This window comes from Nicotiana sylvestris, chromosome 7, assembly GCF_000393655.2.
Source record: "Nicotiana sylvestris chromosome 7, ASM39365v2, whole genome shotgun sequence".
NCBI classification, from domain to species: Eukaryota; Viridiplantae; Streptophyta; class Magnoliopsida; order Solanales; family Solanaceae; genus Nicotiana; species Nicotiana sylvestris.
In genome coordinates this window covers 3,485,945-3,499,697 of record NC_091063.1, presented here as the reverse complement: position 1 = coordinate 3,499,697, position 13,753 = coordinate 3,485,945, and the positions used below count along the sequence as shown (strand labels likewise).

At 41.3% G+C, this 13,753-nt stretch overlaps 1 protein-coding gene across 1 annotated transcript; it reads right to left on the bottom strand.

Annotated features, from left to right (window-relative positions):
* Window positions 1–10,564: 10,564 nt before the first annotated feature.
* Window positions 10,565–12,043, bottom strand: LOC104245289 (uncharacterized). Its single transcript, XM_009800883.2, has one exon. The coding sequence runs from the start codon at window positions 11,869–11,871 to the stop codon at window positions 11,023–11,025; it is 849 nt and encodes a 282-aa protein (XP_009799185.1). The 5' UTR covers window positions 11,872–12,043; the 3' UTR covers window positions 10,565–11,022.
* Between the last annotated feature and the right edge of the window lie 1,710 nt (window positions 12,044–13,753).

Here is a 13,753-nt window from a genome sequence, read left to right as displayed (position 1 = left end):
ATCCTGCTGAGGTGCAGAATGTATAGGGGCGGGTTCTGGAGCTGGTGCCCTTTGGAACTCTTCTGGAAAAGGCGGGGTATGTGAAGTCTGAGATGGAACCTCACCATGAGATTCTCCCCGAGCCCTAGTAACTCGTGGTGCTCGACTAGTAGTCTCACCAGCCACGGACTTTCACTTCTGGGCGATCGTACTCTTTGGAGGCATTGCTGAAACTATAATGTATCGTTAGGAACAAGAATTCTTGTATTGCACGATCTTGAGATAAAAAGAGAGGATAACATCCTATATGTCCTATAGCCTCTTGTTTATAAGTGTGGTGCACGACACACCCATAAACAAGACTCTATTAGACACGGTCTGTAGACAACCCTAGGACAGAACTGCTCCGATACCACTTTTGTCATGACCCAAACCGATGGGCCGCGACGGGCGCCTGAGTCTTACCTATCAAACACCCCTAAGCATGCATCTAAAATATGAACCTGAATAACATCTGCTTCTTTACAAAATTAACCTACATGAAAGAAGCCTGCCATCAAGGAATATGTACGTATACAGGCAGAATACAGTGGGCGAGCCGGTAAGGCTGCTATAGACAACTATACATCAAAAACTGAAAGTCGACAAGGCCACATACAACCCAACTAGACATACTGTCTACAGACCTCTAACAGAAACATAGCTGTACAAAGACGGGACTGAGCCACATCATACTCATATACATATATATGTACAAACGTATCGTACCAATATCAAAAGCAGCTCCGGATCAAATGGAGCACGCCAACTCTCGCTGGTCAGGGATCCTAAGAATGGGGACCATCAGCTTGCCTACCTGCACCTGCGGGCATGAAACGCAGGCCCCATAAAACAGGGTGTCAGTACAAAAAATGTACTGAGTATGTAAGGCATGGAAATTAGTACGTAAAAGACATAGATGAAACATGGAATACTGAAATACATTTTTAAATTTGAATAACTTTGTAAATACTGAAACGTTTATAATGTCATGCACGTGTGTGTAGATGTCATGCCATGCATAGGTATAGTGTACATACTATCATCAAGCCACTGGGGGCATCCCATCATATCATCTCGACCACTGTGGGCAATATCATCAACATATACCAGCTGATCAGGTGGTGGTGCGTATATAACGCCATAACCTTTTCCATATCCCATATACATATATATACATACATATATAAGCGTATATAACGCCGTTTGAATACATACATATATACGCGTATATAACGCCGTTTGAATCATATTTTAGCCACTGTGGGCAATATCATCATCATATACCAACTGATCAGGTGGTGATGCGTATATAACGCCGTAACTTTTTCCCATATCCCATATACATATATTTACATATATACGCGTATATAACGTCATCTGGTCATGGGTCAATGCACATGTACGAAATGCATGAAAAATACATAATAACCTCAATATTCCTTCCGGATAAATTTTTCCAGCTGCGTATTATTTTGAGACCCATGAAAGATTAAAATAATAATTCTCATGGGAAGTCAAGAATATAGACACCCCTACTATTTCTATGAATAGAATAATTTATAGAAACCGTGTATTTGCTCATTTCTTTCGTATAATCTAGGCCATGCCAAAAGGAAGAAGGGAGGGCCTTAACATACCTGTTTCTTGAATTATTTGATCTAAATAAAGCTTCTACTTCCGTGAATTATGTTAGGAACGAGAAAGTGAAGCTTCTGCTTTCGAAATTGGAACAAGACTTTGGCTTGGATTTCCTTTAAACTGAACAAATTTTCTTTGCTTCTGCCTCACGTTCTTGGCTTTAAGGCAAATGTATTTTGATGTCTTGAAGCTTTTACGAGTCACAGCTAAAGGCAGATTGTCTTTTAGACTTGGACTTGAGTTAGTGCTTGTTAATATTTCAAATAAGTAAGCTAAAGGCACATTCTCTTTTAAAAGAAGTTGGTTATCTCATTTTTTTTTATTAATAAGGCTCTTTACAAGGTTTTAATAAGACCTTGACCTTTATGGTTTTTGACACATGAAAAGTTAATCCATGACTCACTTTAAGATAGGGGAAAAGCTGCCACGTTCCTCTTGGGTGGTGTGATTTTAATTTATCCATTTATTAGTTAACCGGGTAATGTTTCGTTACCCGGATCTATTACCCGCATAATTTAAAAACTATTACAAATTACTTAAAATTCTAGTTATTTTTAAAATAATTCATATATACTTTATATATTATACTACCGTGGTCACATGGTACCTTGCATGGTACTAGTTCATAATTATCGGGTATTATTGCTCGACCCGTATTTTATTCCAAATTGTCCACTTTCAACAAAACTCGTTTTTGTTAATCCGTGTACCCCTTTATCTCTCAATCACTTATTCATCACTTATTATAAATCGCGTAAGTACATTAACGTCAAGATGATCTCATCCCCGATTCTACGTCAATTGACCGAAGACGAAACTTTTAATGTATGAAAATGCGAGATGTAACAGAGGGGTTCCCTTCTATCCCAATTCCCAGCACCCAGGAGTTGCTATAAGTGTGGAGAGTTTAGGCATATGCGGAGGGAGTGTCCTCGTCGTGCTGCTAGCTCATCTCAGCAGAGGGGTCAGCCCTCATCTTCTGGCCCAGTTTCTTCAGCACCCGCCCTGCCAGCTAGGGGTGAGGGTCAGGAAGCTAGGGGTCGCCCCACAGGGGGAGGCTGATCAAGCGGTTGTTAGGATCGCTTTTATGCTCTTCAGGGCAGGACAGATGTTATTGCCTTGGATCCTATTATCACATGTATTATTTCAATTTGCCACAGGGATGCCTCAGTTTTATTTGATCCCGGTTCCACCTACTCCTATGTGTCTTCATATTTTGCTCATCATTTGGTACGACCCGAGGATGTCTTGCCTTACCTGTTCATGTATCTACCCCGGTGGGTGATATCATTGTTGTAGACCATGTATATCGGTCGTGTTTGGTGACTATTGGGGGTTTGGAGACCCGAGTTGATTTATTGTTGTTGAGCATGGTGGACTTTGATGTTATTCTGGGCAGGGATTGGCTATCTCCATGTCATGCTAAGACAGTCACTTTGGCTATACCGGGTTTTCCAAGGATCGAGTGGTGTGGCGTGACTGACTATGTGCCTAGCAGGGTGATTTCTTTTCTAAAGGCCCAGCGTATGGTTGGGAAAGATTGTCTATCATATTTGGCTCTTGTGAGGGATGTTGGAGCTGAGACTCCTAGCATTGATTCGGTTCCAGTTGTGAGGGAGTTCCCCGATGTGTTTCCTGCAGACCTGTCGGGCATGCCACCGGATAGGGACATTGATTTTGGTATTGACCTGGTGCCGGGCACACAGCCCATTTCCATTCCTCCATATCGTATGGCACCGGCAGAGTTGAAAGAACTAAAGGATCAACTTCAGGAACTCCTGGATAAGGGGTTCATTTGGCCTAGTGTGTCACCATGGGGTGCACCGGTTCTATTTGTGAAAAAGAAGGATGGCACAATGAGAATGTGCATTGACTACAGGCAATTGAACAAAGTAACAGTGAAGAACAACTATCCCCTGCCCCGTATCGATGATTTATTTGACCAGCTTTAGGGGGCAAGGGTATTCTCCAAGATTGATCTTCATTCAGGCTATCACCAGTTGAAGATCAGGGATTCAGATATTATAAAGGCTGCTTTCAGGACTAGATATGGGCACTATGAGTTTCTTGTTATGTCCTTTGGGCTGACTAATGCCCCAGCCGCGTTCATGCATTTGATGAACAGTGTATTTCGGCCATATCTGTATTCATTCATGATTGTTTTTATTGATGATATATTGGTGTACTCGCGTAGCTAGGAGGAACACGCACAACATTTGCGAGTGGTATTACAGAGATTGAGGGAGGAGAAGCTTTATGCAAAGTTCTCCAAGTGTGAGTTTTGGCTTGGGTCAGTGGCTTTCTTAGGTCACGTGGTGTCTAGCGAGGGTATTAAGGTCGACCCGAAGAAGATAGAGGTGGTACAGATTTGGCCTAGACCGACCTCAGCCACAGAGATTCTTAGTTTTCTCGGTTTGGCGGGTTATTATCGTCGGTTCGTTCAGGGTTTTTCATCTATTGCCTCGCCCTTGACCAAGTTGACGCAGAAGGGTGCTCCATTCGTATGGTCGGACGAGTGCGAGAAGAGCTTTCAGAAGCTCAAGACAACTTTGACCACAGCTTTGGTATTAGTGTTACCATCAGCTTCAGGTTCTTATACCGTCTATTGTGACGCTTCGAGAGTTGGGATTGGCTATGTGTTGATGCAGGAGGGTAGAGTGATAGCATATGCTTCTCATCAGCTGAAGCCCCACGAGAAGAACAACCATGTTCATGACTTAGAGTTGGTTGTCATAGTTCATGCTTTGAAGATTTGGAGGCACTATTTATATGGCGTATCTTGTGAGGTATTCACCGATCATCACAGTATTCAACATTTGTTCAAGCAAAAGGATCTTAATTTGAGGCAGCGGAGGTGGCTTGAGTTGCTCAAGGATTATGATATTACCATTTTGTATAAGGCCAATGTAGTGGCCAATTCGTTGAGCCGGAAGGCGGTTAGCATGGGTAGTTTGGCGTACATTCCAGTTGGGGAGAGGCCCTTTGTAGTTGATGTTCAGGCTTTGGCCAATCGGATGGTGAGACTAGACATTTCAGAGCCTAGTCGGGTGTTGGCTTGTGTGGTTTCTCGGTCTTCCTTGTATGACCGCATCAGAGAGCGCCAGTATGATGATCTATATTTGCTTGTCCTTAAGGACAAGGTTCAGCATGATGATTCTAGGGAAATGACCATTGATGGTGATGGCATGTTGAGGATGCAGGGCCGGATTTGCGTGCCCAATGTGGATGGGCTTCGGGAGTTGATATTGGAAGAGGCCCACAGATCGCGGTATTCCATCCATCCAGGTGCCGCAAAGATGTATCAGGATTTGAGGCAGCACTATTGGTGGAGAAGGATGAAAAAGGATATAGTAGGGTATGTGGCTCGGTGTCTCAATTGTCAACAGGTAAAGTACGAGCATCAGAGACCGGGTGGCGTACTTCAGCGAATGGTTAGTCCTGAGTGGAAGTGGGAGAGAGTTACTATGGATTTTGTGAGTGGTCTTCCTCAGACTTTGAAGAAGTTTGATTCGATTTGGGTAATTGTGGACAGGCTGACCAAGTCCACGCACTTCATTCCAATATGTACTACCTATTCTTCAGAGCGGCTGGCATGGATCTTTATCTGGGAGATTGTCCGATTGCATGGGGTTCCAGTGTCTATTATCTCAGATAGGGGTACTCAGTTCACTTCTCAGTTTTGGAGGATATTTCAGCGAGAGTTGGGTACGTAGGTAGAGTTGAGCACGGCATTTCATTCTCAGACGGACGGACAGTCCGAGTGTACCATTCAGATATTGGAGGACATGTTGCATGCTTGTGTTATTGAATTTGGGGGTTCTTGGGATGAGTTCTTGCCACTTGCAGAGTTTGCCTACAATAATAGCTATCAATCCAGCATTCAGATGGCCCCGTATGAGGCGTTAAAAAATGTATGTAAGGCGGTGTAAATCTCCTGTTGGATGGTTCGAGCCCGGCGAGGCTAGGTTATTGGGGTCAGAGATGGTTCAGGATGCCCTCGAGAAGGTGAAGTTGATCCAGGAGAGGCTTCGTACAACACAGTCACGTCAGAAGAGTTATGCGGACCGGAAGGTTCGAGATATGTCCTATATGGTTGGTGAGAAGGTCTTGTTGAAGGTTTTGCCCATGAAGGGTGTTATGAGGTTTGGTAAGAAAGGCAAGTTGAATCCGCGGTTCATTGGGCCTTTTGAGGTGCTTCGGAGAATTGGGGAGGTGGCTTATGAGCTTGCTTTTCCACCCAGCCTGTCGAGTGTGCATCCGGTATTCCATGTTTCTATGCTTCGGAAGTATGTTGGGGACCCATCTCATGTTTTAGACTTCAGCATGGTCCAGTTGGATGATGATTTTACCTACGATGTGGAGCCAATGGCTATTTTGGGTCGTCAGGTTCGGAGATTAAGATCAAAGGATATCGCTTCGGTGAAGGTGCAGTAGAGAGGTCGGCCCATGGAGGAGGCTACTTCGGAGAGCGAGTGGGAGATGCGGAGCAGATATCCTCACCTGTTTAAGGCTTCAGGTATGTTTCTTGACCCGCTCGAGGACGAGCATTTGTTTTAGTTGGGGAGGATGTGACGACCCGGCCCGTCGTCACATGAGTTACTGCCATGTTTCCCCCATTTTATGCTTCTGCATGTTTCGTTATCGGTATTCGGTGTGTTAGAGTTAAATCGGATTGGTTCTGATAGGAAATGAGACACTTAGTTGAAGGCTTGTTTTGGAAAAGTCAACCGGATGTTGACTATTGAGTTAGAGGGCTCGAATATGATTTTCGGTGATTCGGTTAGCTTCGGGGGTTGATATGTGGCTTAGGAGTGTGATCGGAATTGATTTTGGAGGTCCGGAGTAGAATTTGGCTTGAATTGGCGAAGTTAGTATTTTGGCGAATACCGGTTGGTAGGTGGATTTTGATACGGGGGTCGGAATAGAATTCCGAGAGTTGCAGTAGCTTTTTTAGGTGATTTTGGATGTGTGTGCAAAATTTCAGATCATTCGGAGGTGTTTTGGTCGGGTTTTTTTATCAAATGCGTATTTCGGAAGTTTTTAAGAAATTTAGGTTTGAATCTGATGTAATTTGATGGTTTTGGTGTTGTTTGTGGTGTTTTGATGATTGGAACAAATTTGAATGATGTTTTAGGATGGGTTGGAACTTTTGGTTGAGGTCCCGGGGGCCTCGGGGTGATTTCGGATGGTCAATCGGACCAATCTTGGTTTTTGAAGTTGCAGATTTCAGCTGAGTGTTGCAGAACATTTTTGTTCTCAGTGATCGCAGGAGTGCAATTGTGATCGCATAGAAGGTTTGGGGAAGGTCGTTCTGATTTCTCAATGCGATCGCGGAATAGGGTATGCGATCGCATAGGTTGAGGAGGTTGTTTATTGCGATCACATGAGGAGTAATGCGATCGCGTAGTGTTAAATGGACCTGAGGTTCTGAGGGGTACTTTGTTCAATGCGATCGCGGAGTAGTGTATGTGATCGTGTAGGTTTGATTGGTGAAGCAGTGCGATCGTAGTTAAGGGGGCGCGTTCGCATAGGACATTTTGGAGGCCTGGGAAAGTTGAGTTATGCGATCGCATAGAGTAAAATCTGGGCTGACAGAAGGGTTTTAATAAACATTTCACCCGCAAACCAAGTCCCATTTCCTCCATTGTTGAGTAACCTTGGGAGCTTTTGACAAGTATTAAAGAGGGTTTTGACTGGGAATCGATTGGAGGTGAGTCCTATGGCCTAGAAACGTCATTTAATTGTAGATTCAACATCTAAATTCATGAAAATTTGATTAAAAGGGGAAAGATTAAGGTTTGACTTTTGAAATAGGAATTTGGGGGTTTGAGGGAGCATTTGAGCTCGGATTTTGGTAAATTTGATATGTATAGACTCGTGGCGAGATAAGGAATCCGGTGATGTTAATTTTCTGATTTTTCGAGAAGTGGCCCCGGGGCTCGGGTTTTGCCAACTTCGTGATTTTCGATATTTTTCGAGTCTTTTCGATTGGGTTGTATTCCCTTAGCCTATTGTAACGTATTACTTGTGGTTTTGATCAGATTCGACGCTCGAGGAGGTTGATTTGCGAGGCAAGGGAGTAGCGAGCTAGGATTTCGGCCTGCATGAGGTGAGTAATAGTTATAAATGATGTTCTGAAGATTAGAAACCCCAGATTTGCACAACGTGGTGCTATGTTGAGATGAGACACACGTTGTATGATGAGAGTGGGGTCTGTTACTACTGGGGATTTGGACTCGGTCCATCCCGTTTGATGACTCTACTGTACTTTTGACTGAGACTTAATTAATATCATTATATTATGGGCTAGTTGCCATGTTTGGGGCCTTGTGCCGATCTGTAGAACCCTTAGGGGCATTTGTATTGGTTGACCTCACTTTTCTTGTCGAAATCATACCCTCAGTCATGTTCTTAACTGATAAACATAATATTAACCAACTTTAGAAATTGTTAAATCCTAATGAGAGTAACGTGTGGGTTGAGAACCCCGTCTTATCTTAGTGTGCCCGAGAGGCCAAGTCTATATTGGCTGAGAGGGGTCGAGAACCCCACTGTGAGGGTATTTGATATGCTATAGATCGGGCTGCACGCCGCAGCAGTATATATATTTATGCAGATCGGACTGCACGCCGCAGTAGTATATTATATGGATCGGACTGCGCGCTGCAGTAGTATATTATATGGATCGGACTGCACGCCGCAGTGGTATATTATATGGATCGGACTGCGCGCCGCAGTAGTATATTATATGGATCGGACTGCACGCCGCAGTAGTATAGCGCTTGGGCTAAAAGAGCCCCTCCGGAGTCTGCACACCCCCAGTGAGGCAGTCGATTATTCTTGGATCGGGCTGCACGCCGCAGCAGTATATATATATATATATATATATATATATATATATATATATATGGATCGGGCTGCGCGCCGCAACAGTATACTATATGGATCGGGCTGCACGCCGCAACAGTACAAATATGAATTCGGTTATCGTGAGGAGTAAATGAAATGAATACTGGCTTAAAGGACTTTTAACTGACTTCTTCATTCAGTTGTTGTTTTTGATATTCTCACTATTTTAATATAGAACTGCGTAGCGTTTTACGAGTTTTCTTTCCGTCAGTCATTATTTATTGCTATTACTCACTGAGTTGGAGTACTCACTTTACTCCCTGCACTATGTGTGCAGATACAAGTATCCCGGAGGCATAGTTTGAGCTTTCTGCTGTTGTTCAGCTTATTCCGGAGTCATCGAGGTAGCTGCATGGCGTCCGCAGGACCCGATTTCTCCCCTTATCCTCTCTATTTTCTGCATTCTAGACAACTCTATGTATAGGTTGCTACACAGACTTGTATTAGAGGCTCTTGGCTCGTGACACCAGATCGGTGGGATTTATATTGATATTTTATGGATTTTCCGTACTGTTATCCATTACTACAGAGTTATAATCATGTTAATTTGGCATTAAATCCTATTAATTGGTAATGAATTCTATATAAGGGATTGTGAGTGGCGAATTGGTCGGGCTTGCCTAGCATCGTGTTGGGCGCCATCACGACTGGGGATTGGGGTCGTGACAATGTCTTTCTTTGTTAATGTGAACTTGCTATCATTTTGGGAATTGGTGAGGGAAAAGGACCAGAATGCTTCAAATGTGACCCTGCTGGTGGTTTTTGTGGTCATTAGTTATCTTCTGAGCTTAATTTCCTTTTCAAGGTAAAAACTGATTTGAATTTGTTCTTGTTTATAACTAGCTTTCTGGTTTACTGCCTTCCACTATGATGGTTATAAGAAGGGTACTATCCTGGTTCATGAAGTTAACTGTGGTTGTTGCCCCTCGCCATTGTATCCTTATCAGCTTCGTTGATGTATAAATGCATGTCAGACTAAGAAAATGGATAAGTTAAGATTTTCAAGCATAAATGTAGTTCTTTGCTATATCATCTATTTTATTACACAAATCTCAAATTTGGAAGGTTGCCTCATCTTTTAGATCCTAATTGACTATGATGCAAGTTGGTCAAGATTGGACCCTTTCGACTCTGTTACAGTCTGATCTATTGTGAAGTTAATGTAAATACATCTTAGGCATTGTTTGTTTAGACTGGAGAAGCTACACTAGAACCAATAACTCCTTTGAAAAGAAAAGAAAATTTGAAAATGTTTTTCCCTTTTCAATATATTTACTTTGACATTGATATTTATGTTAACAGGTTATACTAGATAATGAGGATTATTAATTGTTATTTCCTGTTAGCTGTAGCTGTAGATCTCTCTCTCTCTCTACACACACAATATATATATCTGTTTTGCTGTTGTTATTGTTAAGTGGTTGGCATGTATATGTTTCTGGTTGTTCTCTGCCATTTTTATCACTCAGTATGTCGTAGATTATCTTTCTCATCTTCTATTTTTAGGTGGGAAAAATCCTGGTAGGGAGCACTTCCCATATGATAGGCCTTGAGCAACACGAATCCGGAAGCAACACGAATCCGGATTAGTCGGAGCTCTAATGCGGGTACAAAACAATGGTTGGAAATCAAAAAAGAAAAAGGACCCTCTTATGTTTAGGTGAATTTTTGTTTTTTGGTTGTATGCGCTTGATCTCCTGGGTGTTCGAGTAATGCCTTTTCCTCTTGTTTTTGTTCACTCTTTCCATTCACTATTATGTCGTGAGTAGTTCTTAATTTCTTATACTCATAGTAATGTTAGCCTGATTGAAATTTCAAATGTAACGCGGTCTTATGTGGGCAGAGATTGCACAACTATGCTGTCGAATTCGTCTACACCAACAGAGAATTGTTCACTTACCCTGACTTCAAGTTTATCTTAAGACAACTCTGTTCCTAGAACCATGCCTTCTGACTATTTTGGTACGACAAGAAGTTGTAAATCCTTACACAAATATACTTTGTTGCAAAACCATTCAATATGCTTCCCTTGCTGCCAAAACATCAAGTACAATTGAGTTTACAACAATAGACATAAGCTAGTTGCACAGTTTTGCTGCTACAATTCTAAGAGTAGCCAAAATTTATTTAAAATCCAATCTTGCATTCTCTTTTTGGGGCTTGCACTATCCTTGTTTATGACAAATGCGCCAGCTTAGCAGTATGCTTTGAGCAAGAACGAATTCAATTTTGGTATACACTAAAAAAGGGCAGCCCGGTGCATGTAAGCTCCTGCTATTCGCGGGGTCCAGGGAAGGGCCGGACCATAAAGGGTCTGTTGTACGCAACCTTACCTGCATTTCCGCAAGAGGCTGTTTCCACGGCTCGAACCCGTAACCTCCTCATCACATGGCAGCAACTTTACCAGTTTTTGTATACACTAACAAAATCTCAAAACAGATAATTGCACAGTTGCTAGAACTGTTTCCTGCTACCAAGAGACAAGGCCTTCTTCAACAGTGCTTCGCGCCCAGGAAAACGACTTCCAGTATTTGATACAGAATGGTCTTTGTTGATTGTATTATAATCAGTATGATTCTCAGGATTCTGTAAATTTCTTATTCTTTCTGTCATAGTTGAAGATTGCAACCGCGAGCCAGAATCATTCTTTTTCCTCTGTAACCTTATCCGTTCCCGTCTTCTCTCCCTGCTGTCTTTTTCACCTTCTCCAGTTTCCTCCTCCTGAGCTGTTCCCTTTAAATTGGTGTTCTTAGTTGGAGAATCAGAAAGTCTTGGTATTCGACCGCCTTTGGATGTACCAAGTAATTCATAATCAATTTTGCTCCAACCCAACTTATCTTCATTGTCCCAACCAAATCTTGTGCTGATTTCCAGCAACTCAGAAACTGCACTCTGCGTGCTTGCTGAAACGTCCCCGTTCAGGAGATTCTGAGCAAACTCCCACTCAATTCGGTCCTTATACACAGAGTCAGAAAGGACTTCATCTGCGAGCTTGGCCCACTCTTCAAAATCGCGAGCTCGAAGATTTTTGGAAACCCATTTGAGGTATTTAGATGGGAGTGTACCCAGCATTTTACCTTTGTATTTTCCAAAATCTATCACTCTGTCTCGTGCTGGAATTTGTCTGGGACTAGTTGCTCTTGAACCTGCTGAAATTGTGAAAGAATTAATGCTCCTCCTCAAGGTCGAAGATTTCGAAGAAGGGAGAAAAGAAGAATAGGAACCTATCTGAAAACGTGAAATTGTAGAGAAGTAGACATTGAATGAGCGCTGTGGAATTGGATGAAAGTGAGGAAGATTCATGTCTGACTTTGGGAGAGACTGGCGGCGAAATAATAATCCAAATTTGGAGTGAGATATAGCAAACAGCTGGGAAACCAAGGGGATGTTTTCTTCCTTTTATTGTTCGTTAACTATGGAGTAAGAACCACAAAGGGTGTGGCGTAGAGGACGGTGTTGCTCCTAGTTAACCAAAAGGTTAATACTTGGTAATGAAATAATACTTGGTAGGTTTTCTCCCGATACGCGGCGCGAATTCGGATATAGTCGAACTTCAATACGGATACCAAACACCGGGTGGAAAAACAAAAGAAAAAGACTATGGAGTAAGAAATGATATGTTAAAAGTAAATTTTAGAGAAATTTATATGTTACTTGAAGTGTAATACGAGTAATCCAGTAGTCTCAAATTTTATTTTACTTTTGTGACCTCGAAACTCGAATGATCAATAAATTGATAAAACTCGCTTATAGTTTGTTTGGATGGTTATCACCTATTGTATTGCATGGTCTTGTTATTTTAAATGCAATATTTATTTTAATTATTAATTAAATTTTATTATATCAATTTGATCGCATCGTTAGTCGTTATCTTATTTTTTTCTATCATCTTCTCCTTTCTCATTATTAAATAATCCTATTTTATCTTTTACCCGACTTTTTTATATAAGTTTACCCAATAGCTTACTTTTTCTTTGTAATAGTATAATTTTATTCATTGTTGTGCGTGATATCATGAAACGACATCAAATGATACAATCTGTACAAATGTTATATTCATCAAAACAATACAACACAATATAATACAATATGATACATTATACAACGATATACAACAACCATCCAAACAAGCTATTTAATCAACATTTTCTTTTCTCTTTCAATTTTACCATATATAGTTATTAATTCTTGTTATTTCTTCTATTTCATTAACCTCAATTTATTTGGAGCTTTTCAAATTAAGCAATTTTGTCAACAACAAAAAAAAGTAACTAGTTGCATACTATTATAACTTTGGATGGAACCAATAGCACCGCGAGCCGAAACTTTTTTGATGTTTTTTTGGATATAAAGTACGTTTCTAATGCTAAAAAAAAGAAGTTACATAACTAGGTAAAACGCAGTACTATACTGCGTTTTACTTTAACGGAAAGTTAGCTGTTAAAGTAAAACGCAGTACAGTACTGCGTTTCACTTATTAATGCCCAGTTCTGAAGGAATGCAGGTTTTTTTTTGTAAAACACAGTATACTGCGTTTTACACTGAAACGTACTATTATACTGCATTTTACTCTTTTTGGCCCCACCAATAATTAACTGACATAACAATAATTTAAATACATAAAATCTAGTATTGTACTGCATTTTACATAGAAAAATTCTACACCCCAAGCTCGGACTTGCCTTATTTAAAGGCGTTTCAATTTTATAAAAATCCATTCAATACTTTACTTACGTTCATACTTCTCTCTTCTTCTTATCAATCATTTTTTTACAATGTCTGAAGTGCCAAAAATAAGGGTTTCACTATATTAGAGGGGGGTAAGGTTGTGCTGGAGAATAACTCTGTGAGGTATAGCTCACCTCCACAGTGTCATGTTAAATTGCCGCTTACTATGGAGTACGATAAATTGGTATCGTTGTTACGTAAAAAAATGAGTGATAGGAGGCGTTCGGTTAACCTTAAAGTAACCGGTAGATTTCCGTATTCAGTGACTCCGCAGGCGTTTGCTTATTATTCTGAGTTTAACATCGAGGATGATGAAACTCTTAGAGATTTTTTGCGGATTCCGGATGAATACAGGGAATTTATTGTAATAAAATTATTGGAAACGTACGTCAAGGTGGAAGACGCTCCCAATAATGAGGGCGTACATAGTAGGGATAACCCTCAGTCATCGGGTGGT

Coding starts and splice junctions, on each gene's coding strand:
- LOC104245289 (XM_009800883.2), bottom strand. CDS start 11,871: ATGAATCTTCCTCACTTTCATCCAATTCCACAGCGCTCATTCAATGTC.